Source organism: Malus sylvestris, chromosome 7, assembly GCF_916048215.2.
Source record: "Malus sylvestris chromosome 7, drMalSylv7.2, whole genome shotgun sequence".
NCBI classification, from domain to species: Eukaryota; Viridiplantae; Streptophyta; class Magnoliopsida; order Rosales; family Rosaceae; genus Malus; species Malus sylvestris.
The window spans coordinates 33737117-33763668 of record NC_062266.1 but is presented as its reverse complement, the minus strand read 5'-3'; the positions used below and the strand labels follow the sequence as shown (position 1 = coordinate 33763668).

General features: G+C 39.2%; 4 protein-coding genes and 1 pseudogene across 21 annotated transcripts; 3 read left to right on the top strand and 2 right to left on the bottom strand.

Moving 5' to 3' along the window:
- Positions 1-5329, top strand: LOC126630313 (ABC transporter C family member 10-like; annotated as a pseudogene).
- Positions 5315-7161, bottom strand: LOC126629342 (uncharacterized). The gene is made up of 2 exons (XM_050299366.1): positions 6625-7161; positions 5315-5769 (listed from the first exon to the last, which is right to left on the bottom strand). Exons 1-2 carry the CDS (start codon positions 7011-7013, stop codon positions 5664-5666), a joined length of 495 nt encoding a protein of 164 aa, XP_050155323.1. The 5' UTR covers positions 7014-7161; the 3' UTR covers positions 5315-5663.
- Positions 7162-7870: 709 nt separating this feature from the next.
- Positions 7871-11885, top strand: LOC126629324 (uncharacterized). The gene is made up of 3 exons (XM_050299340.1): positions 7871-10305; positions 10387-10578; positions 11106-11885. The coding sequence occupies exons 1-3, from the start codon at positions 8051-8053 to the stop codon at positions 11692-11694; spliced, it is 3036 nt and encodes a 1011-aa protein (XP_050155297.1). The 5' UTR covers positions 7871-8050; the 3' UTR covers positions 11695-11885.
- Positions 11886-12016: 131 nt separating this feature from the next.
- Positions 12017-14870, top strand: LOC126629328 (putative pentatricopeptide repeat-containing protein At3g49142). The gene has a single exon (XM_050299346.1). It carries the CDS (start codon positions 12422-12424, stop codon positions 14456-14458), a length of 2037 nt encoding a protein of 678 aa, XP_050155303.1. The 5' UTR covers positions 12017-12421; the 3' UTR covers positions 14459-14870.
- Positions 14871-15370: 500 nt separating this feature from the next.
- LOC126629341 (uncharacterized) lies at positions 15371-26136 on the bottom strand. 18 transcript variants are annotated; one of them, XR_007625737.1, is made up of 13 exons: positions 25743-26136; positions 25608-25650; positions 25415-25481; positions 25214-25306; positions 25034-25093; positions 20188-20389; positions 20006-20103; positions 19841-19922; positions 19443-19496; positions 17356-17427; positions 17165-17241; positions 16457-16816; positions 15371-15695 (listed from the first exon to the last, which is right to left on the bottom strand). XR_007625737.1 is itself a non-coding variant. In XM_050299364.1 (5 exons), the coding sequence occupies exon 5, from the start codon at positions 21899-21901 to the stop codon at positions 21227-21229; it is 675 nt and encodes a 224-aa protein (XP_050155321.1). In that variant the 5' UTR covers positions 21902-22148; positions 25034-25093; positions 25214-25306; positions 25608-25650; positions 25743-26136; the 3' UTR covers positions 21140-21226. The 18 variants fall into 18 exon arrangements, 3 of the variants coding, with proteins under 3 accessions (XP_050155321.1, XP_050155320.1, XP_050155319.1); XR_007625733.1 differs by having other exon boundaries at positions 25608-25646; XR_007625740.1 differs by having other exon boundaries at positions 25751-26136.
- Between the last annotated feature and the right edge of the window lie 416 nt (positions 26137-26552).

The window sequence follows — 26552 nt, the reverse complement described above, 5'->3', positions numbered from 1 at the left end:
AAATCACCAGCAAGAAACTTTCCATTTCGTAGATACAGTGTATATGTCTTGGTCTTGCATTGTATAACATCAACTTGAATCTGAAGAGCACAAAAAAAGAAATGATGGAGGATTTATGGACTGTGTTCTGCGGGGAATCCGGCCGTTCAGACGCAGCCGGAAAGCCATGCAGTTCCAATCTCGAGTCTCTAATCCGTCCTTCTTCATGCATCAATCACGCCTCGATAATTGGCTTCGACATTTTGCTTCTAGTACTGCTCTTGATCAACATGTTTCACAAGTCCTCGTCAAAAACAGTTCACGTTCCACGTCGATTCCAAGGCCTTTCGTGCTTCAAAATAGTCTCCGCCATTGTCAACGGCTGCCTTGGAACTGTGTACATGTGCTTGGGAATCTGGATTCTCGAAGAGAGGCTGAGGAACGCACACACTGCATTGCCTTTGAATTGGTGCCTGCTTACTTTGTTTCATGGGTTCGCGTGGTTGTTCGTGGGTTTAACCGTCAGCCTCCATGGAAAACAACTTCCCAAACAACCGTCAAGGCTGTTATCTATCCTTGCATTCTTGTTTTCCGGCATTGTCTTTGTTCCTTCGTTGTCTGCTGCCATTTTTCGGAATGAGTTGTCGCTAAAGACCTTTTTAGATGTCCTGTCTTTTCCAGGAGCAACATTGTTGCTGTTATGTGTTTATAAGGGGAATAAATACGAAGATGGCGATGACAGAGCCAATGAAAATGGCCTTTATAGGCCTCTCAATGGCGGAATTGGTAAAAATGATCGTGTCACCCCATTTAGCACAGCTGGATTTTTAAGTAAAGCCTCGCTTTGGTGGCTAAATTCGTTGATGAAAAAGGGCAGGGAGAAGACTCTTGAGGACGAAGACATACCCAAGTTGCGAGAGGAAGATCGAGCAGAAAGTTGTTATTTGCAGTTCTTGGAGCAACTGAACAAACAGCTACAAAGCGAACCTTCTTCCCAACCTTCAGTACTTAAGACGATAATCATATGCCACTGGAAAGAGATTTTCCTGTCCGGCTTCTTTGCTTTGCTAAAAATTCTTACTCTCTCGGCAAGTCCTCTGCTACTCAATGCTTTCATTTTGGTTGCTGAGGGAAAAGAAACTTTCAGATACGAAAGCTATGCGTTAGCCATGACACTTTTTCTTTCGAAAACCATTGAGTCCTTATCGCAAAGGCAGTGGTACTGGCGTTCCAGGCTAATTGGTATGAAAATTAGGTCTTTGCTCACTGCGGCCATTTACAAGAAGCAACTGAGATTATCCAATCCTGCTAAGTTGATACACTCGGGTGGTGAGATAATGAATTATGTTACGGTGGATGCTTACAGGATCGGAGAGTTCCCATTTTGGTTCCACCAAACTTGGACAAGCATCCTCCAGCTCTGTCTTGCATTGGTAATAGTTTTCCGTGCGGTTGGCCTAGCTACATTTGCGGCGTTGGTGGTGATAGTTTTGACTGTGGTTTGCAATGCTCCGCTCGCAAAGTTGCAGCATAAGTTTCACAGCAAGCTTATGGTGGCACAAGACAAAAGACCGAAGGCTTGTTCCGAGGCTCTTGCAAGCATGAAGGTGTTGAAATTGTACGCCTGGGAAACACATTTCAAGAATGCGATAGAAAATTTGAGGAATGAGGAACACAAATGGTTATCAGCAGTGCAGCTGAGAAAGCGTATAATACCTATCTGTTTTGGTCATCTCCTGTTCTGGTCTCTGCTGCAACATTTGGAGCATGTTATTTTCTTGAGGTTCCATTGCAAGCGAACAATGTCTTTACTTTCGTAGCAACTTTACGCCTTGTTCAGAACCCAATTAGATCAACTCCTGAGGTTATTGGGGTAGTCATTCAAGCGAAGGTTGTATTTGCACGTATAGTAAAATTCCTCGAGGCACCAGAACTGCAGACTTCAAATGTTTGGAAGTGCAACGTGGACAATGTAGGCTGCTGCATTGTTATTAAGTCAGCTAGTTTTTCGTGGGAGGAGAATTTATCGAAGCCTACTCTGAGAAACATAAATTTTGAGGTCAGACCGGGTGAAATGGTGGCTATATGTGGAGAAGTCGGCTCGGGAAAATCAAGCCTTCTAGCTGCAGTTCTTGGAGAAATTCGAAACGTTCAAGGAAATGTAAGTACCTATTTTCGTTTCCCTCGATAACTAGATAATACAATCAATTCATAAATTTCTCTTTTCGACTTTTAGATTCAAATTTTTGGGAAGATTGCCTATGTTTCTCAAACGGCATGGATCCAGACTGGAACAATACAAGAAAACATTTTATTTGGTGCAGCTATGGATAGTCAGAGATACCAAGAGACGATCGAGAAATGTTCACTGGTTAAGGACCTTGAGCTGCTTCCCTACGGCGACCTAACTGAAATAGGGGAGAGAGGGGTCAATCTGAGCGGTGGTCAGAAGCAGAGAATCCAACTTGCCCGTGCGCTCTATCAGAATGCCGATATATATCTCTTGGATGATCCATTCAGCGCTGTTGATGCACATACTGCTACAAACTTATTCAATGTAAATATACTTCTCTAGCACAGACAGTGCTTCTGTTGATCAACTTCTGCTTATACCGAGAGTTAATTTGTAAACTGCAGGAATATGTTGTGGAAGCACTTTTGGGTAAGACGGTCTTACTTGTGACCCATCAAGTCGATTTCCTACCTCCATTTGATTCAGTTTTGGTTAGTCTACTTTCAAATCTAGCCTATTTAGTCATATATCAATCATCGAAAGGCAATCGAGCACAAACCTTCAAGTTAAATTTTGTTGACAGTTGATGGTAGATGGGGAGATCCTACAAGCAGCTTCTTATCACCACCTGTTGGCCTCGAGCCAAGAATTTTAGGACCTTGTCAATGCACGTAAAGAAACCGCCGGTTCTGAAACGCCTGCAGATGCCACTTCCGCACAAAGTGGAATATCGTCCAAAGAGATTAAGAAGACTTACATAGTAAATCAACACAGAGCGTCATGTGACCGGTTGATTAAACAAGAAGAGAGAGAAACAGGAGACATAGGTTTGAAGCCGTTCATACAGTATCTGAAACAGAAAAACGGGTTCTTCTACTTCTCAACAGCGGTACTTCTACACCTCATTTTCGTTATCAGTCAGATAGCGCAGAACTCTTGGATGGCTGCTAATGTTGATAATCCAGATGTTAACACATTGCGCTTGATCGCAGTTTACTTGCTGATTGGATTTTCTGCAACATTATCTTACTATTTAGAACTCTTGCAACTGTTGTTTTGGGGCTTGAGGCATCCGAGTCTTTGTTCTCCCAGCTACTAAACTCGCTTTTTCGTGCACCTATGTCTTTTTATGACTCGACACCTCTGGGAAGGATACTTAGTCGGGCAGGCATTTCTAAGAGAGTTTGGTCATGAGTTAGGAGGAATTCAAGGAACTAGTGTTTTTACATGTTGTGTTTTTCTTATATAGGTTTCATCTGATCTTAGTATCGTCGATCTTGATATTCCCTTCTGCCTAGTCTTTGCGTGAGGAGCTGCCATAAATGCTTCTTCTAATCTTGTAGTACTGGCTGCTGTTACCTGGCAAGTTCTGTTCGTCTGCATACCGATGGTCTATCTGGCATTTCGCCTACAGGTAACGATGCAGAAACTACATACCTTCAACTACTGATACTTCTTTCTATTACGAATATACGAACAACCTGAAACAGAAACTGAGAGCGTAGAAATTTTCTTTCAGAAATACTACTTTTCCTACTTTTGTATTAAAACCCTTTGTCCCACATCGGCCAGAAGGCTTGAGAACAAGTCATTTATATAGAATTACCCCACTCTAACTAACACCGAGGCCTTTTGTATTAAAACCCCACACCTGACGGATTGAGCAGGTGGCCAAGTGGGGACAATATCGGTGTTGTTGGAGTGGGCCCATGACCCGTCCACCTGAAATTTAAGAGATCAATGGTACAACTAAGTCCTTTGTAGCAAACCACCTAGCCGAGTCTGTCTCTGGAGCGATTACAATAAGAAATGAAGAAGAGCGGTTCTTGGCGAAGAATTTTGACCTCATTGACACAAATGCAAGTCCTTTTTTCCATAGTTTTGCAGCGAACGAATGGTTTATCCAACGGTTAGAAATAATCAGTGCAGCAGTACTTGCTTCAGCAGCACTGTGCATGAGTTTGCTTCCTTCCGGAACTTTTAGCTCGGGTAAGCTTTTCTACTTTTCCGGTAAGTTCCTAGCTAATGGGAAAAAAGCCCGAGCCTCATACCAATTACCGTGTCACTGCAGGATTCATCGGAATGGCACTTTCTTATGGTCTTTCATTAAACATTTCCTTAATGTATTCAATTCAGAACCAGTGCACTATTGCAAATTACATCATTTCCGTTGAAAGACTAAATCAATATATGCATATACCAAGCGAAGTCACTGAGATAGCAGAAGGAAACCGTCCCCCAGCCAATTGGCCAGACGCAGGGAAGGTGGAGATACGAAATTTGCGGGTAAATATTGCTTCCTGTAGTGTCGAAACTAATGAAGGTTGAAGTTTAAGAAGGTTGTTGATAGTTTTGATGTTAAACAGATCAGATACAGGGCTGATACACCACTTGTTCTGAACGGGATCAGTTGCATTTTTGAAGGACACAAGATTGGTATAGTTGGTCGCACAGGCAGTGGGAAGTCTCTCATAGGTGCTCTGTTTCGTCTGGTGGAACCAGCCGGAGGGAAGATTATAGTCGATGGCATTGACATCTCAACAATCGGTCTTCATGATCTCAGATCACGTTTTGGAATAATACCTCAAGATCCTACTCTTTTCAATGGGACTGTGAGATTCAACTTGGATCCCTTATCTCAGCACTCAAACCAGGAAATATGGGAGGTACTGCTCGTTCTATAATTTCTATGGTGCATTCCTTTTCGGTTGATTATTTTGGCATGGTTGCAAATTTGGACTTAGCAAAGTGTTATCTGTACATGTTGAAGGTTCTTCGGTAGTGTCAGCTTTGAGAGGCTGTTCAGGAGAAAGAAGGCGGCTTAGACTCGTTAGGTAAGGTTTTCGTATATCAGTTTGAGGTGTTGGCTTTTGCCTGTGAATTCTGATCAGCAGTATTAACTGATGACCTGGTTTTTCAGTTGTGGAGGATGGATCAAACTGGAGCATGGGACAAAGACAACTGTTCTGCTTGGGACGTGCCCTTTTGAGAAGTCGGGTACTGGTGCTTGACGAAGCAACAAATATAATCGGCCACTCAGTAGAGATCAATGCTAGCACATTCATAACCAGCCAAGGCAACAAATGTAATCCACATAACACATTCAAAGGAAAATAAAATCTCTGATTAATCATAGAGAAGTATACATTCGATCTGAAATTGTCTAAAGCATTTGCACCAATCAGCACCTCCTACAGTACCAGCTCTAATCGAAAAATAACGATTCTGATCACGGAGGCTCTTATGACACGGCCAATTCAAGTTACAAATAACACAGCCTATTATTTGCCTCAAATTCCTAGTGTGGAAAGGATGATAAATACTTTCGTAACCCTCGAAAGTAACCTGTCCACAGAAGTCCATCAACCAATGAAGTATTTAGTGCCTTCGGAGAGGTCAATAAATTCAGAAGAGCAAACCACATGCCTGCAGGAATAATCTTTTGTTGTCCTCATGGCCCTCCAAGCACTGCATTCTCAATGTCCTCTCTGCTCAGTGCATAACTAAATCTCCTCTCCACATCCTTTTCAAGATTTCCCGGTCCGGTCTTTAGATACCTACATCACCAGTGCAACACTTAGCAGCTGTAACAATTGATATAACAAAAAGGTTCATAATAAAACAGTTTCAAACGATGATCTAGAGCATCATCAAGAAAAAACGGAGACAGTCATGCGATTAGGAAAGGCTAAAGGTAATGCAGGGTAAAATGAACACTATCAAGTATTCAGCCGTTCATCTACCTCGTTTTCACCTCCATCTTCTTTTCCCACAACCTTAAGCTTCCCACTTTCATCCACCGCAAACATTTCCCATCGTCTATAACTAGCTCATGTCATCAAGCGGCCAATCTCATTCATGAAATTTTGAATGTGATAAGGGGACGTATCTGCATAACGAAGAGGGCCAATCCTAAAGAAGCAAACTCTTATATCGTTCCTTTTCTACCACACATTGACTCTTTTCTCATTTTTCTGTGAATAGACACTAGTTCCGCGACTGCCAGTCGCACCCACGATCATGACCTCCAATTCGAGCAGCCAACAGGGTCAAGTTACCAAAGTAAATCACTCACTTACAGAAACTGGAAGCTACGAGTGGACCAAAGACATGAAAGCCTCAAAGAGGCCCTAACAAAACTCTGCTTTCATCGGAGTTCAGGTGCAATGCCTCTACTTCAATTACTCTTTTGTTCTAATTAATGGCGGATTAATTAGCAAAAAACATACTGCAAATTCTAAAACTTAACTTACAATCTCATTGAATTCACAATCTTTTTCCTATAAAAGTAACACTAAACCCTTAAGTAAACCACCAAATCGATACATCATCCAAAAATTCCACATATACATATACACATACATATATAGCACGAAATAGCAGAAACCCAGATGAGAAAACAGAAAACCCACCTCACATACAAATCGGTGACGTCGAGGGAGAGCTGCGCGTGCCACTCGGGCTTCTCCACCAGCCAAACCGCCCGGTCCTCTTCGCTCTGGTAAAACCCCAAGTTCCTCAGCCAGGCCTCGATGCAGGGGAGGCTGTGGGCGTACAGCGGCTTCTTCTTGTCCGGCAGCTTCTTCAGCCACTCGTCCTCCGGCGCCGACGACTGCTCCTCTTCTTCCTCCGCCTCGGAGGGCTTGGAAAACACCGGGACCGAGAGCTTTCTGGAAGAGTGAGTGAGGGGATACGGTGGGAATTTGGGTGAAAGTGAAGGGTACGGAGTTGGATACTTTGGGAAACTTGAGGAAGAAATGGAGGAGAAGGTGATGAATTTGGAGATAGAAATGGCGGACATGTTGGGACTCTGTTGTAATTTTACAATATTTCAGGGGTTAGATCTGAGAGAGAGAAAGTTTGGAGCTTTCGGGGTTGAAGAAAGAGAGAGTTTGTAACAGAACAGTACACAGAACGTGTTATCTTCTCCATGTGCGCTAGGCCGTTGGGCCTTATGAGCCTCTTTTCACTTTTTAATGAGGTGTACAATCTACATCTGTAAATAGTAATTCGACCTTTTAAACAAGGGAATTTTAATGCAAAGCTCTCGGTACTGTTCATTTTAACGAAAAACCACATTTTAACACTAAAAAGTCAATCATGGTACTATTCACTTTACCCTTTATTTTGTCCTTATCATTAAAATTCAAAATTTTCAAATCATTTTCATTAGTTTTCCTTTTAAACAATCATCTCCATTCGATTTTTTAGTCAATCTTCATCGTTTATTTTCCAGTTTTCTTAGTAATTCAAGACTATTGAAGAAAAAATGGTCCATATGTACTGCGTAGTGTTCCGTCTAGGTTTGTTTTTTTTTTTGTAAGTGAAAAATATTAAGTTTGTATATTTTTTGGCTAAAGAGAATCACTTCCAATAGAAGTATGTTGAAATTAGAATATTTTCTTGCTACCAAAATTTGGTTTCTCGCCTAAGCATCATTTGTGCCATCGTGTTTCTCCTAAAAACGACATCATTTGCTAAAAACAAATCACATATATAACAATTATATTGAAATTTTCGTAAAAAGTGGTGCGTTTTTTCACGTGAATAAATACTTTAAATGTTTTTAATTTTAGTTTTATTTTTTCCCACTGATGTCAAAAGCTCTTTTGTCCTCTAAAAGCGCTTTCAACAAATTCAGAAGCATGCCAAACAGGTCCTTCAATCAGATTAAAAATATTTCCTTTACCGCCAAAATTTAGTTTCCCGCCCAAGCATCCACCGCACCGCCGTTTTCTCGTCGAACGACAGCGTTTGGTTATACTGCCTTTATTCATCATTTGCAGCTCACTTCTTCTCTGCAGTTAAAGTCCGTCTCTTTTTCCGCCTGCAAATGCGATGGCATCCGATCGGAGCTCCGGCGACCCAATCGCCGACTACGGCAAAACGCAGCGCATCGTCCTCCTCCTAGACCTCAACCCACTTCTCCACCTCCAAAACCCAGCTCCATTTCTCACCGCCCTCCTCTCGGCCGTCAAAACCCTCCTCTCCTTCCCACCTCTCTCCTCCTCTCTCTTCGCCTTCAGACCCTTCTTCTCCTCCCTCTCTCCGCTGCTTTCCTCCTCCAAGATCCCCACTTCCCTCTCCCTCTCTTTCCACCTCCCAGGCCCATCTTTCAACTCCCTCTCCCAAACCCTCAATTCCCTCCCCGCATTTCGCCGCGACCCGTTGTCGCCACCCCGGGCTTCTAACCTCGCCGCCTCCTTGCGCCAGCTCGTGCACGATTACGCCTGGGACCCCGTGGTCTGCGATCCGGTAACGGGTATGTTTTCGAATTGTGATTCGATTGCTGTGAGGTCCAATTTGGTCGTTCTGTTTTCGCCCCTTTGTGTACCTGCCAACTGTTTGACAGAATTCCTGAATGTGGGTGTGGGTGACGAGTCTTTGGAAAATGTGAATGCGTTTTCCGAGAGATTTCGGGGTTTCTTTGAGAATGTGAATGATGCATTTATGAGTAGGGATATTCAATGTAGTTGGGTTGATGTCAGGTATGAATTAGAATGTGGTGAGGGTGAGGTTGGGAACGATGAGGATAAGACGAGATTTGAGTTTTTCGAGAGTGGGGTTAGGAGTTTGGGATGGGGATTTTGTTCAACTGATTCGATTGTTCTTGGTTCTGCTCTTGTTCCTTTTGGTTTGATTTATCCAGAGATTGGGATTTCATCCAAGTTTTTCGGTTGTACTGATAGTCATAAGAAAGTCAACGCGCAGTTGAGTCTCGAGATATTAGATGTAAGTGGGAAGCCTTTGGAATGCAAGTTTTGTGATCTTCAATTGGTTGATTTGAAGATGTTGCCTAGAAATGCAGCTGATGATACATTCTTTTCCCTAGAAATCATGAATTCACAAACAAAAGGTGGTAAACTGAAGGAATTGTTCTGGGGGAATTTTGGTAAAGGCGTGACAAAGTTTCAGGTTATGGCTTTGCAAAAGTATAATGAGTTTCTGAAATTCAGGGGGCACTTATCTGATCCTCTCCTTGTATGTGAAGGTTCGGAAAAACCTGGTAAAGATGGAAAAGAAAGTTTTGGCAATTATTATGCAGATAAGGTTCTAGAAATGCTAGCAGTGGACTTGGGTGAGAATGCAAAGAGAAAATCTACACCCAGTTGGCAGATTCTCTTGAGTTTCTTATATAGGAATGGTCATGGAGCATTAGTGTCTCTTTCAAATGACAGTGGTGTATCATATACCGCAATCCTTAAGCCTTTCACAGTTTCTTCGGCTCTTCTGTTTATTGTGGACGAAGGATTTCACCCTCAGACAAAAGTGCATGATATTGGTGGAGCAAAAGCAGACCGATTAAGTCCAAAGATGAAGAATGAGATTTGCAAACCGAATGCTGATTTGGACCAAACTGGGCCACCTAATAAGCATTCTGCAGGCAAGGATGGAAGGAAGCGGAATATCAAAAGAAATTCACATTTGCTACAAGATCTCACATGGAGTGCTTTCTGCAAGGCAGCATTTGAACACTCAGAGCTAGGTTTGGAAGAGGTTTACTTTGCCAGGGAATGGTATAACTCAAAAAAGATGAGATTTCTGAAATGCTGGATGAAACAGATTAAAAAGTCTAGCGAATGTGGCCTAATAGAGGAGAAAGAATCCCAGGCAGACAAGCTCCATAAAAAAGAGATGGACAATAGGTTGGATAACTTGCACCAAGAAAGTGAACAGCCAATTTCTTCATCTCCTTCCATTGGAGAAAATTCTTTGACTGTGGCTTCTGGTATACAAGATGAAGCTGCTTTGGAATTTAGATCAGAAACGTTGGAAGCTTTTTTCAGTAGTCTATCCAACAAGATCCAGCAAGGACTTGAATATGAAGCAGTAGACTTGGGGGCTTTGGCATATCGGCTTGTGAATTCATCCATATATTGGTTAAATACAAAGCGGGAAGCAGAAGCCCTGTCAGAGAGTCAAACTCCTCTTGTAAATTCTGGTGCTACTGATGATTTGGTTGCTGCCGAGGTGTTAAAACTTCTACTCAGAGATCCCAAGGATATCAATGCAAGGCAGAAAAGCTGCAACCTCTCTGTTAAAGCATCTGATTCAGAATCTGAAGGACTTGCTTCGGGAAATATTGTTCGAGAGTATCCTTTTTCATTTATAACTTAACTACTATGATAATTTGTCTCTGGTTACATTCATACTTTTCCTTCACTGAGTACTAGATATGAATTGCAGATATTTTTCCGGATGGAGATACTGCAATCAGAGGTTGGTGCAAGTATTCCAGAGTCTATGAAACAGAAGTTTGTAAAACATATTTGCTCATTTTTGGAGAAAATTCGGTGTCATCTGGAGGGAGGCTTCTTTGGTGACTGGAGTGTAGATGATTATGTTGAAAAGATCATAAAAAACAGGTAATGAGTCTCTACATGGTTGAAATCTCCTACCTCTGAAATCGTAATCTTTACCTTCTTTCGATGTTTATTGAGACATCACGGCTTTCTCTAAAAGGCTAGAGCACACTAAATTCAATCTATGATTCACATCTCAACATGTAGGCATGTCAAGTGCCATTGTTTTCCATTTTTGCTATTGGATATTACTTATCGTCTACCAAATGCTGTCCTATGTACTTTTGAATTTTGCAAAATTTAAGGAAAGTGTTTATCTTTATTATTTTAGAGGAGTTAAGTGTCTTTCCATTTTAGTGTAAATATGCAGGATTTCCGCCAGTTATTCGCACATCGTACCCATGTTTTTCTGAGTGAGTTGGGAGTGCACATACAACTTTTGCAATAACATATTAATCTACAATGTGATTCTTGAACATGGAGTCAAATGATCTGTCATTCGTTTTCCCTAAAGTACATTTGCCGGCACTCCATTTTTGTTAGATGAAGATTAAGCTGATAGACTAATCTTTGAACTCCCATACTTTCAGATACTGTGAGACACTTGAGGACGTGGTTCACAAAATCTATATGAAAATGGATTTGTTGCTGTTTGCTGACGAGGAAGAACTCCCTAATAGTTTACTCAACAGCGAGGACAGCAATCGATCCTGTAGAGAAAAACCAAAGAGAGATGAAGTGGATGAAAATTACAAAATCTGGGACTCATTGTCAGCAGAAGGTGAGTCCCTTGGTCTGCTGAAAACTGATAGTGGAAGACCAACCGCTGAAGAGGTTAAACAAAACGACGACCATGCTCGCAAGTTAGTTGAAGCTCAAGAGAGTAGAGAGAGAGCTCGAAGATTCGCTTCTTTCACAAGAAGGATGCCCGATCTGCAGAGAGTTTGGGCCCCAAAACAGCTAAAACCATTGAAACCGAAGTCCAATCCGCTTCGAAAGCTGTTTAAAAGGAAGGATCATAGAGGGTCATGTGATGACAGGGTATGTGAAACCCCAATGACAGGAATCAAACGCTCATGCTCGCAAAGCAGCTGGGATGACGAAGAAGATTGCCGAGAATACAGTAGCCAGCCGTGTGGTTCTGTTTCGAAAGCATTGTTCCAGGATGATGACCAGTGAAATGGAGCTGCAATGAGACACGGAAAGCATATATTATAGTCTTACCAAAAGCAGCTCAACTTAAACCATTTGATTTTCAAGTGCAAGCTTCTCTCTTTAATTGTATTATTAATTTTCAGTAAAACAGTTCTATTATTTTCTTAGTGGTATTCAACAACAAAAATTAATAAAAAACAATGTGTGATTTTTAATTTTTCAAAACAAAGTGGGAAAATGCTTTGTTGTTGTTGTCAAGACCCGTTTCATTTTTCCCGTTCAACATACCAGAAAAATTGTTGTCACTATTTAATCACGTCATTCATAGAGCACTACTCACGGGAGACTATTTCGGTAGCAACGGATCTGAAAAAAGTATATAGAAAGAGTTCTTTTCTTTTTTTTCTTATTTTTTGGCAACAAAAGAGTTCTTTTCTTTTATATTAGCATTTAGCATTAGGTTGAAAGTTGTCGAGGTGATAGCAAAAGTAGGGAAGTAGAAGCAAGAGGTCTTCAAAAAAAAATTGTGTAATAAAGCTTCTGAAACACAAAAAAAATGTTATTGGTTTATTAAATTATTTATCGAGTCATGAAAAAATTCTTTTGTATTCTTATCTCATTCAATTTTATATTATTTCTATCAGTGTGAGAATTATCCTAATCAGCAGTTCTACCGAAGTTTCTCCGAAAAATTTGTAGTTGCTAAACTAAACTAACCCAAACCCATGTTCACAACACCACAGTCCAATTCATGAGAGCCATTACTCCCATTTCCCGCCAGTTTACAACTGCCAGACAACTACCAGCCATCATAACATCTACTCGAAAAACCGAACCTTTCCTACAGGACCCAGTTCTTGCACACCAAGTGTTTGGTAAAATACTTGATCAAATCCCAGATATCAAAACACTGAAGAAACTCCATTCCAGCATCCTCGTCAACCAAAATCTCCATTCGGACGCATCGCTGGGCATCAAACTCATGAGGGCCTATGCTGCTTGCGGAGAACCAGGAATCGCACGCCACATATTCGACGAAATTCCTGAGAAGAATGTTGTCTTCTTTAATGTCATGATCAGGAGCTATGTGAACAACCATTTGTACCATGATGCTCTTCTTGTTTACAAAACTATGTCTGCCAAGGGTTTTAACCCGGATAATTATACGTTCCCTTGTGTGCTGAAGGCGTGTTCCGGGTCGGATAATTTGTGGGTTGGGTTGCAAATTCATGGTGCTGTTGTGAAAGTTGGCCTTGATGTGAATTTGTTTATTGGGAATGGTTTGATTGCCATGTATGGGAAATGCGGTTGTTTGGTGGAGGCTCGGAGTGTTCTAGATGAGATGCCGTGTAAAGATGTGGTTTCTTGTAATTCTTTGGTTGCCGGGTATGCTCAAAATGGACTGTTCAATGATGCGTTAGAGGTTTGTAGGGAAATGGAGGCGTTGGGGCTTAAACCAGATGCCGGTACCATGGCTAGCCTATTCCCGGCTGTGTCCAACACTTCATCGGAGAACGTTTTGTCTGTTAAGGATATGTTTATGAAATTGGTGAAAAAGAGTTTGGTTTCGTGGAATGTGATGATAGCGGTGTATGTGAATAATTTAATGCCCAGTGAAGCAGTTAATATTTTCTTACAGATGGAGGCGAGTGGAATAGAGCCTGATGTAGTCACAATCGCCAGTGTTCTTCCCGCTTGTGGGGATCTTTCGGCTCTGTTGTTAGGGAAACGAATTCATGAATATGTTGAGAAAAAGAGACTCAGGCCAAATTTGTCGTTGGAGAATGCATTGATCGACATGTATGCTAAGTGTGGATGTTTACAAGATGCAAGAGAAGTATTTGATGCCATGAAATTTCCGGATGTTGTATCATGGACTTCAATGATGTCTGCCTATGGTAGGTGTGGACAAGGTCGTGATGCCATGACACTCTTTAGGAAAATGCAAGATTCGGGCCTGATTCCGGATTCAATTGCATTTGTATCGGTAATGGCCGCGTGCAGCCACGCAGGATTGCTGGATGAGGGACAGCATTACTTTAAAATGATGACTGAGGAGTACAGGATAGAGCCTAGGATAGAACACTGTGCTTGCATGGTTGATTTGTTTGGGCGTGCTGGAAAAGTGGATGAGGCTTACAGTTTTGTCAAACAGATGTCACTGGAGCCTAATGAAAGAGTGTGGGGTGCTCTGCTTAGTGCTTGCCGGGTATACTCTAACATGAACGTTGGACTTCTAGCTGCTGATCGCCTTTTCCAATTGGCTCCCGAGCAGTCAGGTTATTATGTCTTGTTATCAAACATCTATGCAAAAGCCGGTAGATGGCAAGATGTCACAACTGTCCGATCAATAATGAAGAGCCGAGGAATCAAGAAAATTCCCGGTGTCAGCAATGTTGAGCTCAACGATCAGGTCCATACTTTTCTTGCTGGTGATAGATCACATCCTCAATCTAAAGAAATATACGAAGAGTTAGACGTGTTGGTAGGGAAAATGAAGGAGTTAGGCTATATCCCTGAGACTGATTCCGCTCTCCATGATGTCGAGGAGGAGGAGAAGGAATGCCATCTAGCAGTTCACAGCGAGAAGTTGGCAGTAGTGTTTGCCATTCTAAATACAGAGCCAGGGACACCGATCAGAATTACCAAGAATCTTCGTGTTTGTAGCGATTGTCATATTGCAATTAAGCTCATTTCCAAAATAGCGGAACGGGAAATTGTTGTCAGGGATACTAATCGCTTCCACCATTTCAAGGACGGTTTATGTTCTTGCGGAGATTATTGGTGACTGATAAGCCTCCACCCGCTACTCGCACAATGTTGCCCTGTACCTCGGACTTCTTAAAACCTTCAAGCGCAAGACATGAACTAAATGACTGTGGATGGTGACTGCGTTGGTAGAGCATCATGTGGTCAGTGGCGGTTTTGGGCATGTGCATATAGGTGCCCTTGCACTGGGCCGCCAACCCTAAAGGCCCCCCTAAAAGATGATGTCATCTACATATGTAACAACTTGGTTTGTGGCAAAACTTTAATCTTTGAATTTTTTTCAGCGTGTGAATAAGAGAAATATGATCTATGTTTTTAGTTTGGTTATGACAGCTCTGCTGTAAATTGTATTTTATTTTTTTTTTTCATGATTTTTTATTTGAATATAACTCACAAGTAATAATACACATTTAGATCCCTTATTAATACAACTGTGGACAAATAAATTAGCTTTGTAGCATGAGCTTTTTATGCAATGGCCCATTTACTATCTTCCGCACAAGGCCTTAAAATCTCAGAGCTGCCCCTGCATGTGGTATAGTGAACCCTTTGCTGGCTGCAACGGTTGATTACTAGTCAATTTGTTAACTATCGAAGTCTTGTTTGATAACCATTTCATTTGTACTCTTGATAGCGAAGCATGAACTTCAGCAAACAAAATCGTCTCTGTCAAACAGATCACAACACAACACACCTGGCTCTAGTAGATAATTTTTATTTTCCAAATTATTTTATCAATCATGTAACTTTATCTTTCAAATGTTTGTGTAAGACCGCGAAATAGTTCAAAGTCATGAGACATCAAGTTCAAGGTCAAGATATAGCAGCCAGCAATTTGGCATCATCTTAGATGGTACTAGAAATAATGCCTGCGCGTTGCTGCGGGAACCAGCTGTTTCAGGCGTAATCGAATGAATAAAACACATTTAAGTTGAATAAATTCAACACAATTATGAATACATTAAGATGAATATAGATTCTTAACATGTTTAAGTAGCGAAAAGATTACAGCACTTTGGATGTGTTAACAATCCATAAGCTGATGACTCCCTCCCTGGTTTATCGCATCATTCTTAATGTATTCAACAATGCAGCAGCAATTAAAAGTCCTTGAAAAATGCCTAGCTACTATAAAGACATGACGAAAACTATATCTCACCTTACCCCCTTGTTGGCATAGACAGCAAATCCATCCTTCTTGTTCGGGGCGAATCATAATCCTGAACTACATTATCATCATCGTCGAGAATGTCAAACTGTAAATCAACCATGCATTAAACAAAACTTAGAAATTAAACAATTATCAAAGCTTGGGAAGAATGCTAAATCCAACTAATTCGAAACATAAAGCAACCTGAAAGAGCCCGAAAGAGAGAAAACTTATAAATTCTATACAAATTATAATCCTTAAGAGAAGGATGGAACAAAACAGGTTCATTCTTGAGAACAGATGTAATTTTACACATTGCATATATGTAGATTTAAGGACGGCCTGGGCTAAAATAAAGAGGATGAACTCTAGAAAGTAGAAAATGTTGTTGTTCAACCAAACTCAAAAGTAAAGAAACCATAATATTAACATATAAATAAGTTTTATATATCAATGTTTACATGTACATTGTTTGAGAAGGTAAATTAGCAACATACACAGTGATCAAAAGATTAACAGCAATAAACTGCTAATTATTCGAAATATACATGAAAGTTGTCATTCACATGATCCAAATGGTAGTTAATGCAGAGGACAAAACAGAAGGAAACAAATATTATACTGGCATAAGTTGAATAATTGCAGCAAGCAAACAAATAGAAGACTAAAAAACTGAAAATGAAAACAGGTAACATTGAGTTTTAATAACCAAAAGGGGACCTTGTTTAAGCAGCTCCACAACATCATTTATACTTGGACGATGAGCGGCAAAAACAGAAAAGAAAACACAAATTAAACAAAAAAAATATAGAATTTAACACTAATCCAAGGATTAAATGTCAAGTATAAAGTCAATTGGATTGGGACCTTTGCATTGAGGAATATCTACTACATTATGAGTTCCCTCTCCTTATAAAGCCCAATCAGGGGGTTTTCCGGTGAGCCACGAACGGGTTAACTTTGCACGACACCGCCATCCCCACTAACACCAAACCCAGATAATATCAAGATCAAAACTAACCATTACCAGAAAGATATTTCTTTTTATTTAAATTTTAAGAAAAGGCCTAAACTTTACGAAATTAAGAGGAAAAAAAAGGTTAAGTAAAGCACCAATTTGCAACTATCAAAGTGAAATCTGAAACTCCAACTGTGTTGAAGAACTCTGTCGCCTCATCGACGATAACCGGACGGTGGAGATTGAACTGGTGCGTAGACCCGGAGCACCTGATTATACACCGAACAAAAAACAAAATTTAAATCAAGTCGAACAATAATTATGAGAAAAAAAACTATAAGGGATTTGAGCTGAGAGTTATGATTCGAAGTGCGGGCAGTGGAGGGTGCAGGCGGCGGCGGAGGAGGGGTTGAGCTAGGGCTCAGTGAGAGAGAAGTTAGTGCTAAAAGCACTATTTGTCAGCCAATCATATAACAGCCACACCACTTTTCTATATATGACAAAAATTAAGAGTTCTCCAAACTCAAGCATGAAATTAGATTCACCAGAGAACTGGAAATTGCACATGAACAAAATAATATACATCATGCCGTGATTTTCAAAGAAAAAAAGAATACCTTCTTCATGTCCGCTTTAGGAGGTGGAGGCTCTTGATAGAAGATTGGCATTGGAGTTGTTTTAAGTCAGTTTCTTCCTAAACATCCTAATGTCAGCTTCTAGAGTTTCCAGTAAAAGAACAAACAACATTCATAATAAGAATGTAATTGCACACACAGGTTTCAGTTGACCACCATTGATTGAATACCACCTCATGCTTGGCTTGCAAATTATTCTTTTCCATCTCCTTTGCATGTATCTTTTCCTCCAGTTTAGTATAAAACTGCCCAAGGTAATTGTAAACGTTACTTCGATAATAGATTAAGCACACAACAAAGGAAAAATCAGAAAGATGCAAATGCAGAAACAAACAACCACCCAAAAATTCAATATCCATTTTCCCCTATGATGCTATTTTTAAGAAAACTATCATCTCCTTCAACAGATTTATTCATGAGATAATTTAAAAAATAAAATAACTTTCACCATTAACTGTGAATATCCTCATAGGGTAACGATTCTCAGAATTAATCCCTACCTACCTCCTATCCAGAATTAAACTTAGTTTTCCAAAATCAAATTATACTGATTGATAAGGATTTAGGAGCAGTATGTGCATATGCAATAAAACTCATAATTTGTGAGTTTTATGTAAATGATCCATTAATTTTCTATATTCAGGAGACAGTTTCTGATATTAAATTACGCCGGAGGGTACGCGAAAGTTGGACTGTGGTTTATTTGGTTCTACTTCTGAATTTCCTCTTCATTAAATTGTTTACTTACCTGCTTCTAGTCTTACTTATGAATCTATTTTTTTAGAATAAAGTTAGAAGATGTTCTAGCACCAGAGACTATTAGAAGTTGGAAAGATATGCCGATGCAGCGGTTGGAGAACAGTTTGGGAAACTTTGGGTAGGAAATATGCTCGCAAGGAAAACCGACAATGGGTGAGTATCACTCTCAAAGCTGGTTTATGTTTAAATTAGTGAATTACCATAATCTTTGCTGGTTGGTTTTCACTCTTGGCCTATTTTAGTGTGTAAATGCTGAATGTATTCCTCTTTTTGCATGATCCTGGACAACTCTTACACCCTTACTACATTGTCACCCTTCTGATTTTTGAAGAACAAAGACTTAACTTTGTCCTAAACTTTTCCTAAATCAACCTAACTGTGTCTTAAAGATTTAGACCCGACGACATAGTAGTGTTTTGGCAATTCTATTTCTCTTCCGCCTTAATTACAGAAGTAGCACAATTTATGGGGAAGAGAAGTTTTCATGCTGATGAAAGATATACACTCAGCATCTTTCAGATTCGGGGATTGTACATTTTAAATTGAATTGGATAAAGCTGAATATATTATTTGAAAGACTCAGTCTTCAGAAGTTCTAATCATATCCTATTCATTCTTAGTGTGGTTGTGAAAATCTCCTAATGCATAGTTTAAGGAGCTGTAGGAATCCGTTTTGTTCTGTGTGGAACACTCGGGCAATGGTGTAATAACAGGCAAGATTGGAAGTGCAAAGAAAAAGACTAATAGGATCATCTGCTAGAGTCTAAAGCTGAGAGAAGTGCAAGAAAACTACAGGTATGTGAGAAATTTTATTTTGCTAATCGGACCTCTGGTTTATAGATGCATGATAAAATAATTGAAAAGCCATAGTTTATCACATGGTTTTTTATCCTAGCCATAATTAGACTAATGTGATTTATACCTAGAGACTAATGTGGTTTTTCACATGCTTTTTTTCACTCAAAATGTATAGGAATATGAAAATGATCATCACAAATTTCAAATCCTGCATTAACCGAAATTAAAACAATTATTCAAATTCCTAAATTAAAACAGCATTTAGAAGCACTATAAACTCAAATTACAAAAAACATCAACAACATGGTGAGAATGAAGATTTATTTTATAGAAAATGATAAATCTTTCTCAACCAATATGCTAAAAATGTTCGCCACCAGTATATAATAAAATACCGAATGCTAAATTCATCACATAGCACCAACTTTAAACGGATCTCCTTCCAAAATTAAATTAAGAATTCACATGCCACTCATTAAGAAAATCATACTAACTGAAGCTGTATATTGTAAAATGCAACTGCTTTTAGAATTCCTAAGTCATATCAGTTAGCAAGAAACCCATACTAACTCAAGTTACAGTTTCATAACGCAACTACAAAAAGACCAAGCTTCTACTGCAAAAAAGCTTTTACAAAATCATAAAACTCTTTAACCGTTTGAACCTTACCAGAAAGTTTATATGAGTTGAAGAATAGTTGTACCTAAGTGCAGCAAGATCATAACCTCTTACAGCTTCTCCTCTGCATCAGAACCACCTACAGTCCAAATTAACAAAGATTCAATGCCAGATCAAGAACAAATCAGTAATAATTTAAACTAAAATCCCTAACTATTGTTGCAGAGAGAATTCATATCAAGATTAACTACATTATTTAATTCGAATGGAATCCAAAAGCAGCATAAATATAAAGGGTAAAAAATTAATAGCAAAAGTCACATTTCAGCAGCAATTAATAGCAGAAATCAGAGTTTAGTGGCAGGGACCAAAACAATTTCAGTAAAAAAAGACCAGAAACTGCAATGACTAACATATTTAAATAAATGTGAAAATCTATTTACAACCACATTTACAATGTCTAACATATTTACAATAACTTACATATATATAGGTGTCCAAGTGTCCATATCAAGGTTGTAGTTCACAAGTTCAGGAACAACTTCAATGAAGAAAGCATGCTGATCTGAACAATAGAAAATGGGGTTTCGAAGCTCACAACAAATCTGACGGGTTGACAGAAAAATAATAACCAGTCATTCATCATACCTGAATTTCTTGAGTTATACAGCTCCGAGGGATCTCAATTTTGGATATGTTGTAGTTCACAAGTTAAGGAACAACTTCGATGAAGAAAGTATGTTGATCTGAGCAAGAGAAAATGGAGTTTTTGAAGCTCACAACAAGTCTGACGCGTTGATATACAAATGACGAACAATCACTCATCATACCTGAATTTCTGGAGTTGCACTGCTCCGGTGGATCTCCAATTCGGATATGTTATAGTTCACGAGCTAAGGAACAACTTTCATGAAGATGGTTTTGCGATTTGAGCCACAGAAAATGGTGTTATATTGAAGAGCTACCACTCCCTCTACGTAGACACCCTCCTTGGTTTACCTAGCTCCAACACCCACATTTCCTTCAACAAGACTGCAGCAAATCAGATTGTGAGGAAAGATGGCAATCTTTCCAGCCAAAAAGGAAAGGCAAAGCAAAAGAAAATTAAACACATTGATGGCATATTATGAAAGAAGAAAAGGAAAAGTAGTAAATGATGATGAAGTGTGGGAACAACATCATGACAAATGATGATGAGTCATGCTTTCCCCCCTCCTTGGATTCGGCTGAAAACATCCCCCTATTTGGATTCAGCTGAAAACATCTCACTCAGTCGACAAAAAAAAAAAAAAAACAAAAAAACAAAAAAAAAAAAAAAAACAAAAAAAAAAAACAAAAAAAAAAAAAAAAACAAAAACAAAAAAAGAAAAAAGGGCCTAGGCCTCCACTTCTTTGGGCCTAACACATCTTCATAACAAAAAAACAATATATGAAGAAAGAGCCCTGGGTTACCACTTCGAAAAGAAACAAGTGAAGTTTTCCTACTCATGACATTGACTACTAGCTAGACACCTCATTCGGCAACTCTCTTCGCCTGAAGACTTGGGGGACTCCCACCATATGCTACTGCACCTTGATACTCGGCAGTCTCACAACCACTCAGTGACTTGGATTTTTCAAGTCTCCAACCGAGAAGTTTTCCTCACTCGGGAAATTAAGGGAACACTACCTCAAACTACATGCTTCACTCACAAAGCTTCAACAATACAGGTTTCAACAAAAGCAAAAATTCAAAGAACTTTATGAAGAAGGCTTTGGTGTATTTAACACAATATGTTGAAATGAAGCAAAGCTTATTTATTAATATTTTCGATAAGCCACAAATATGTACATATACATGAGTCAAAATAAACAAACAAAAGGGAGCCTTCACAAAGGTTGCTTAGGCGAAGTCTCAGCAGTCGGTAGAGCCCCAGAAAGAGAAAGCACCGGAGGGTGGTTATCCGGAGCCTCAGTACTTGACAAAACCCCAGAAGGAGGAGGCATTGGAGGTTCATCATTTGAAGCTTCATTACCAGGTACAGCCCCAGAGGACGAAGGCAATAAATGCCTTTGGAACAAACCCACAAACCGCTGATGATCAAGTAAAACCTTACCATCAGATTCCTTCATCTGGTCAAGCTTCCTCTTCATGTTTGTAGCATAGTCATGGGCGAGCCGGTGCAACTGCTTATTCTCATGCTTGAGCCCTCTAATCTCCTGTTTGAGACTCATCACTTCAGCAGCCAATGATTCAACTTGGCGGGTTCTAGCAAATAGGCGTTGGGCCATATTAGACACAGAACTTGCACACTGAACACTAAGAGCCAGAGAGTCCTTAACAGCCAACTCATCAGACCGTTTGGAAAGTAGTCTGTTATCTTTGGGAGTGAGAAGGTTCTTGGCCACCACTGCAGCGGTCATATCATTCTTCATCACAGAATCCCCAACGGTAAGAGGACCAGTAGGGGATATGAAGGATGGGCGCCATATGTTGTCTGTAGAAGGCGTGGCTGTCTCTTCTCCAAGGTTCAAGTCAAAACGACGGTCGGAGGGTTCAGACATTTTCAAATGTGTTGAAAAGGGAAGAGGTCAGACAAATCAAGATCTTAGAAGTGCAAGAAATGAGCTTCTACTGGTAAAGATTCAAGTGTGCTGTGGAACTTAATGCCAGCCTCTATAAAAATCTGCACTCGACGGAGCTTCAGAAATCGAAGAGGCGTTTGCTTTCTCAAAAGCTGAGCTGCTCAGAGACCACGAGGGCTGATCTCAGAAATCGAAGAAGCACCTGCTTTTTCAGCCTCGTCAGCACCTGTCACATGCACACTCAGCTTTGCGGAAATTACGGGCAATCTGTCGAAGATTTCTGGTGAAGTAGAAACAACGCTATTTCTATGGGTTTGAGTTAAAGAGTTCAATGAACTCGCTCTAAACTCCGACAAACTACACAGGGCTGTTATCTATCGGCAACTCATTATCAAGTTCAGTACGCACAAATTCTTCGTATCCACAAAAGCACAAATTCTTGTACTGCCAAAAGCATCTGCAACCCAATATAAAACTATACAAAAACTTTAATAATACATGAACCATAAACACAATTAATTCCCTGACCAAAAACCTCTAAAAAACCAAGCTTGCAAGCATAAACACAAAGTCTTCAATCTTTCCGGGCTAAATTAATAACATAATCAATTCAACCCCATTTCCACAATTAAAATTTTAAAACCATCAAACTTGTACATTGAAAGTCATGATATCAACTGCAATGCACAGAGAAAAATGCAACTGCACATAAGCTCTTAAGCACATTGAAAGTCACAATATCAAAGCAGTGATGTAACTTCTTCACATGATATCATTTTGAATCATTCCAAAGAATATGAATTCTACGTGATTTTGTCAAGGGTAACAACTGGTGCAAGAATTAAGATAGAAAACAATGCTGGGATGATGAATTATGAAAGCATAAGGCAGGGATTATGATTAAAAGTACCTAAACCCTATTTTCTATCTGTACTACTGTCTTTCAAATGGATCCTCAATTTCTTAAATCACGGAAAAGAACCAGCTGAAAAAGTTAAGAAAAAAAAAAGTTCAACTGTGTATAGGTACCAAAGAAAATGCTTTTTTCTAAGATTTATTGATTTATGCTTGAGAACATGTGAACAATCAGCAAGAGACACAACTGATTTAGGCATTACCCAAACACTGAATCAGATAACACATTAGTAGACAATCCAACACCTCACCACTTCCTTAATTAAAGGTGGAAACATAGGGTACAAAAACATGATTTTCAATTAAAAAAAATAAAGAACACGTTAAGGGCTTGAATTGCAGGTGCACTCTCTCAGTTAGTAGCAAATAATATAGTCATGCTGCTTATAGTTATACTAAAACAACCATCACCTAAAAGGCCACACCTTTATGCTTCATTCAAAATAGCTACCATAAACATTTTGCAGTCCAAAGCTCCAATAATTCAAAGCTCATAAGAAAACTGAAAGTAACTAATTAACCACCATCACCTAGAAGGCCACACCTTTATGCTTCATTCAAAATAGCTACCATAAACAATTTGCAGTCCAGAGCTCGAATAATTCAAAGCTCATTAAAAAACTGAAAGTAACTAATTAATCTTAAAATAAAGCAATTTGGTACAGGAAAAAAAAAAGAAGAGAACTCTGAGCAAATACAAATACCCCTAAAGATTCTAAAGAAACAAAACCCTAGTTCTCAAATTACAGAACACTAAATTAGATACTAACTTTTTACTTCTGTTATCTTTCGGAATGCATGGTGAATTCATTTTTATTAATAATCTATTGTAAGTCTGAATGGGAGTTTCTGATGGACTGGTAACTGAATGCAAGGGATTAGGATGAGAGAACTTAGGTAACGGCGTGATGTAATGACACTAAATTTCAAATTTTCTTTTAAAGAGTCAATAGTTTAGAGCCCAGCCTCTGCCTTTAACAGTCTTTAGTCTAAAGCAAGGTCAAGACAACCTCCGGCTTCTGATCACAGAATAAAAAACCAAAACATCAACTACTAATTCATGGTGATCACATATCAATTACATGATCCAAACAAAAATCATAGCTCTTGTTTCGAAAATTACGGCTTAGGGTTAACAGAACAATTACAGGTAAGCAGATAAAATCAAATGGTGAAGTTAGGTAGATCTATTGGTCGATTTCTGTTAGAAAAAGCACACCTAATGCCAAACAGATATGCAAATATGGTTACCAAACAGATCTCTACGCAATGTACCAACCAAACCGCTACCAAACAAAACCCAATTATCCAAGAAAAGCGAAGCAGAAGCAGATCTTAATCTCCCAGGAGCAATCCTAACCATAATTATACACAACAAATCAAGCAAAACAAAAAAGAAAGGATAAAAATCCGGGGGAATTTGAAGTCCGGACAGGAAATGGGATCCCAGAAACGGAGCCAAACAACGGATCTCTCCTAATCCGGGGTGGTTAGTCCACTGGAAATCCGAAGTGCCAATGAGTTTAATAAACCCTAGTTCAGTTACACAAAAGCATGAAACATGAACGAATCTGAGACTACCAATTGCGAAAAAACATCTCAATAAAAAATTAAGACAGAAAACCAATCCCCACAGACTACAAAAAAAAAAAGAAAACTAATTTTACCCAAATGAAAACGGTTTCACGAATCTCACATCTCTCCTTTTTTTTTTCCAGCTGGGATACACACTGAATACAAAACCATGGCAAAAGCCGTACTCGAATCAAATATATACAGTCAAATAAACCACTGGATTTCAGCACTGCTTAAAAAATTAGACAAATACAGAATCTAATTTCATCTTTTTCCACTCATTGTTTTTCTTGCAACACTGTTGGGCACCAAACATCACCAAAACTGAGCTCCACACAAATAAGCACAGTGACTGTGGGAAAAATATAGAGCTCCAACAATCAAGTAAAATAAATGCAAACCAAGAACATGTAGAATTATAACAATAAATTTAATTTGACAGATAATTTTCTTGCTGAAAAACTTTGATCTGCAAAACCAAATAACATTTTTCAACAAAAAAAGAACTAATTTAACAAAGCAAAAACAGTATACGAAAAACAGCTATTCAATTTAGCTTCATTAAGAATACAGGAAGTCCATTCAAAACAACCAAACGGATAAAAATATAGAAGAACCAACCTTTTTGAAAGATCACTGGTTCCATCGTACGTTCAATAACTTTAGCATGAACCAAATTATCTGAAATAAAAACAAAGTCCATTAACCAAATCAGAAGAAAACCAATACAGATAAACAGAGAAAAACGCATTCACACACATGCATAATACAATACATACAATATATAATTAAATGACATACCTTGATGGCCTGTGGATCTGCGACCTTGTTTCAAGAAGAAGAGCAGACGGAAACAGTTCTAATGATGAGGCAGTACAAACTTCTGAGTGGGAACTAAAATTAGAATAACGTAAATTTCAAACCATTTATAAGTACCAAATCACAAAAGCCCCAAATTTAAACAAATTAAAGCCACCCGGATGTACAACCCAAAGAACTCACCGGAAAGCCCTAGCTTTTCTGCCTAAAAAATTCCTTTAAATCAAACCGAAAAACTGAAGATGGTTACCTGAATTCAATAAAAATTAAAATATAATGAATTTACTCTTAACCATGGTTTTTTCAAGAATCAGAAAAACCTAAAAATATCCGAAACGATCCCAAATTTTGGAACTGCTTTAAAGTTTAAACCAACCTGCCATGAAATTGGGTCCACTGCGCTCGCCATTTCCCACTTCCTCCGATCGTTTTTGATAAAACAAAAATTTTTAAATTGTCAATTTTCAGATATTAATTGGAAAATAAAGCGCAGAATTGGTAAAGTCCGCACCTTCACACCTCGTTTCTGCGGTTGAATGAGTTATCTCAGCTGAACATACAGAGTGAGAATGGCGAGCTGTCAAGGAGTTCGCGGCTGGCGAGAGAGAGAATCGGTGAGGGATCTGAGGGAAATTACAGAGTGAGAAAAGGGAGGGATGGGGGATGGATGTTTATAGAGAGAGTCAGGAGAGAAAAAGAGGGAATGAAAGAGGGGGATGGAACGGACGGAAAAGTATTGCACGATGATTGACGCGTGGGCGCTCTTCCACCGTGCGGTGGCAATTTCATAAATAAATAGAAATTCCAATCTGAACAGCAGAGAAGGGCTGTGGCAATTTTGCAAATAAAGTGAAATTCGGCTCCATACACTGTTCATTTGTACAGTGCAATTGAAAAGCCTTCTTTAGACTAAAGTAATTGGGAGTCTATGCTCCTTCTCTCACACAGCATATTCCATTCGGTTTCATACTTACAAACTTCCAAACGTTTATGTGATGATAAGGCTGTGTTGATTCTCCACGTATTGTTTCTAGCTTGTCTCTATATATGTATATAAATATGACGTTCCATCGGGATTGTTTGTCAGGTTTGGTGGGTTTTTTTTAACCTAATCGATGGTTTAAGTCTCGTTTGAAAATCATTTCGTTTTTCATCCTAAGTTTAGAAATCTTTCATTTTATTAAGAACATGTTTAAAAGTGTTTCTGATACCTTTTGAGCGAAAAAATTCAAAGTGCCTATAAATTAAAAAAAAAAACAATAGAAGAGAAAAAAAAAACACTTCCGAATACTTTTTCTTAAAGTGCCTACATTTAAAAAAA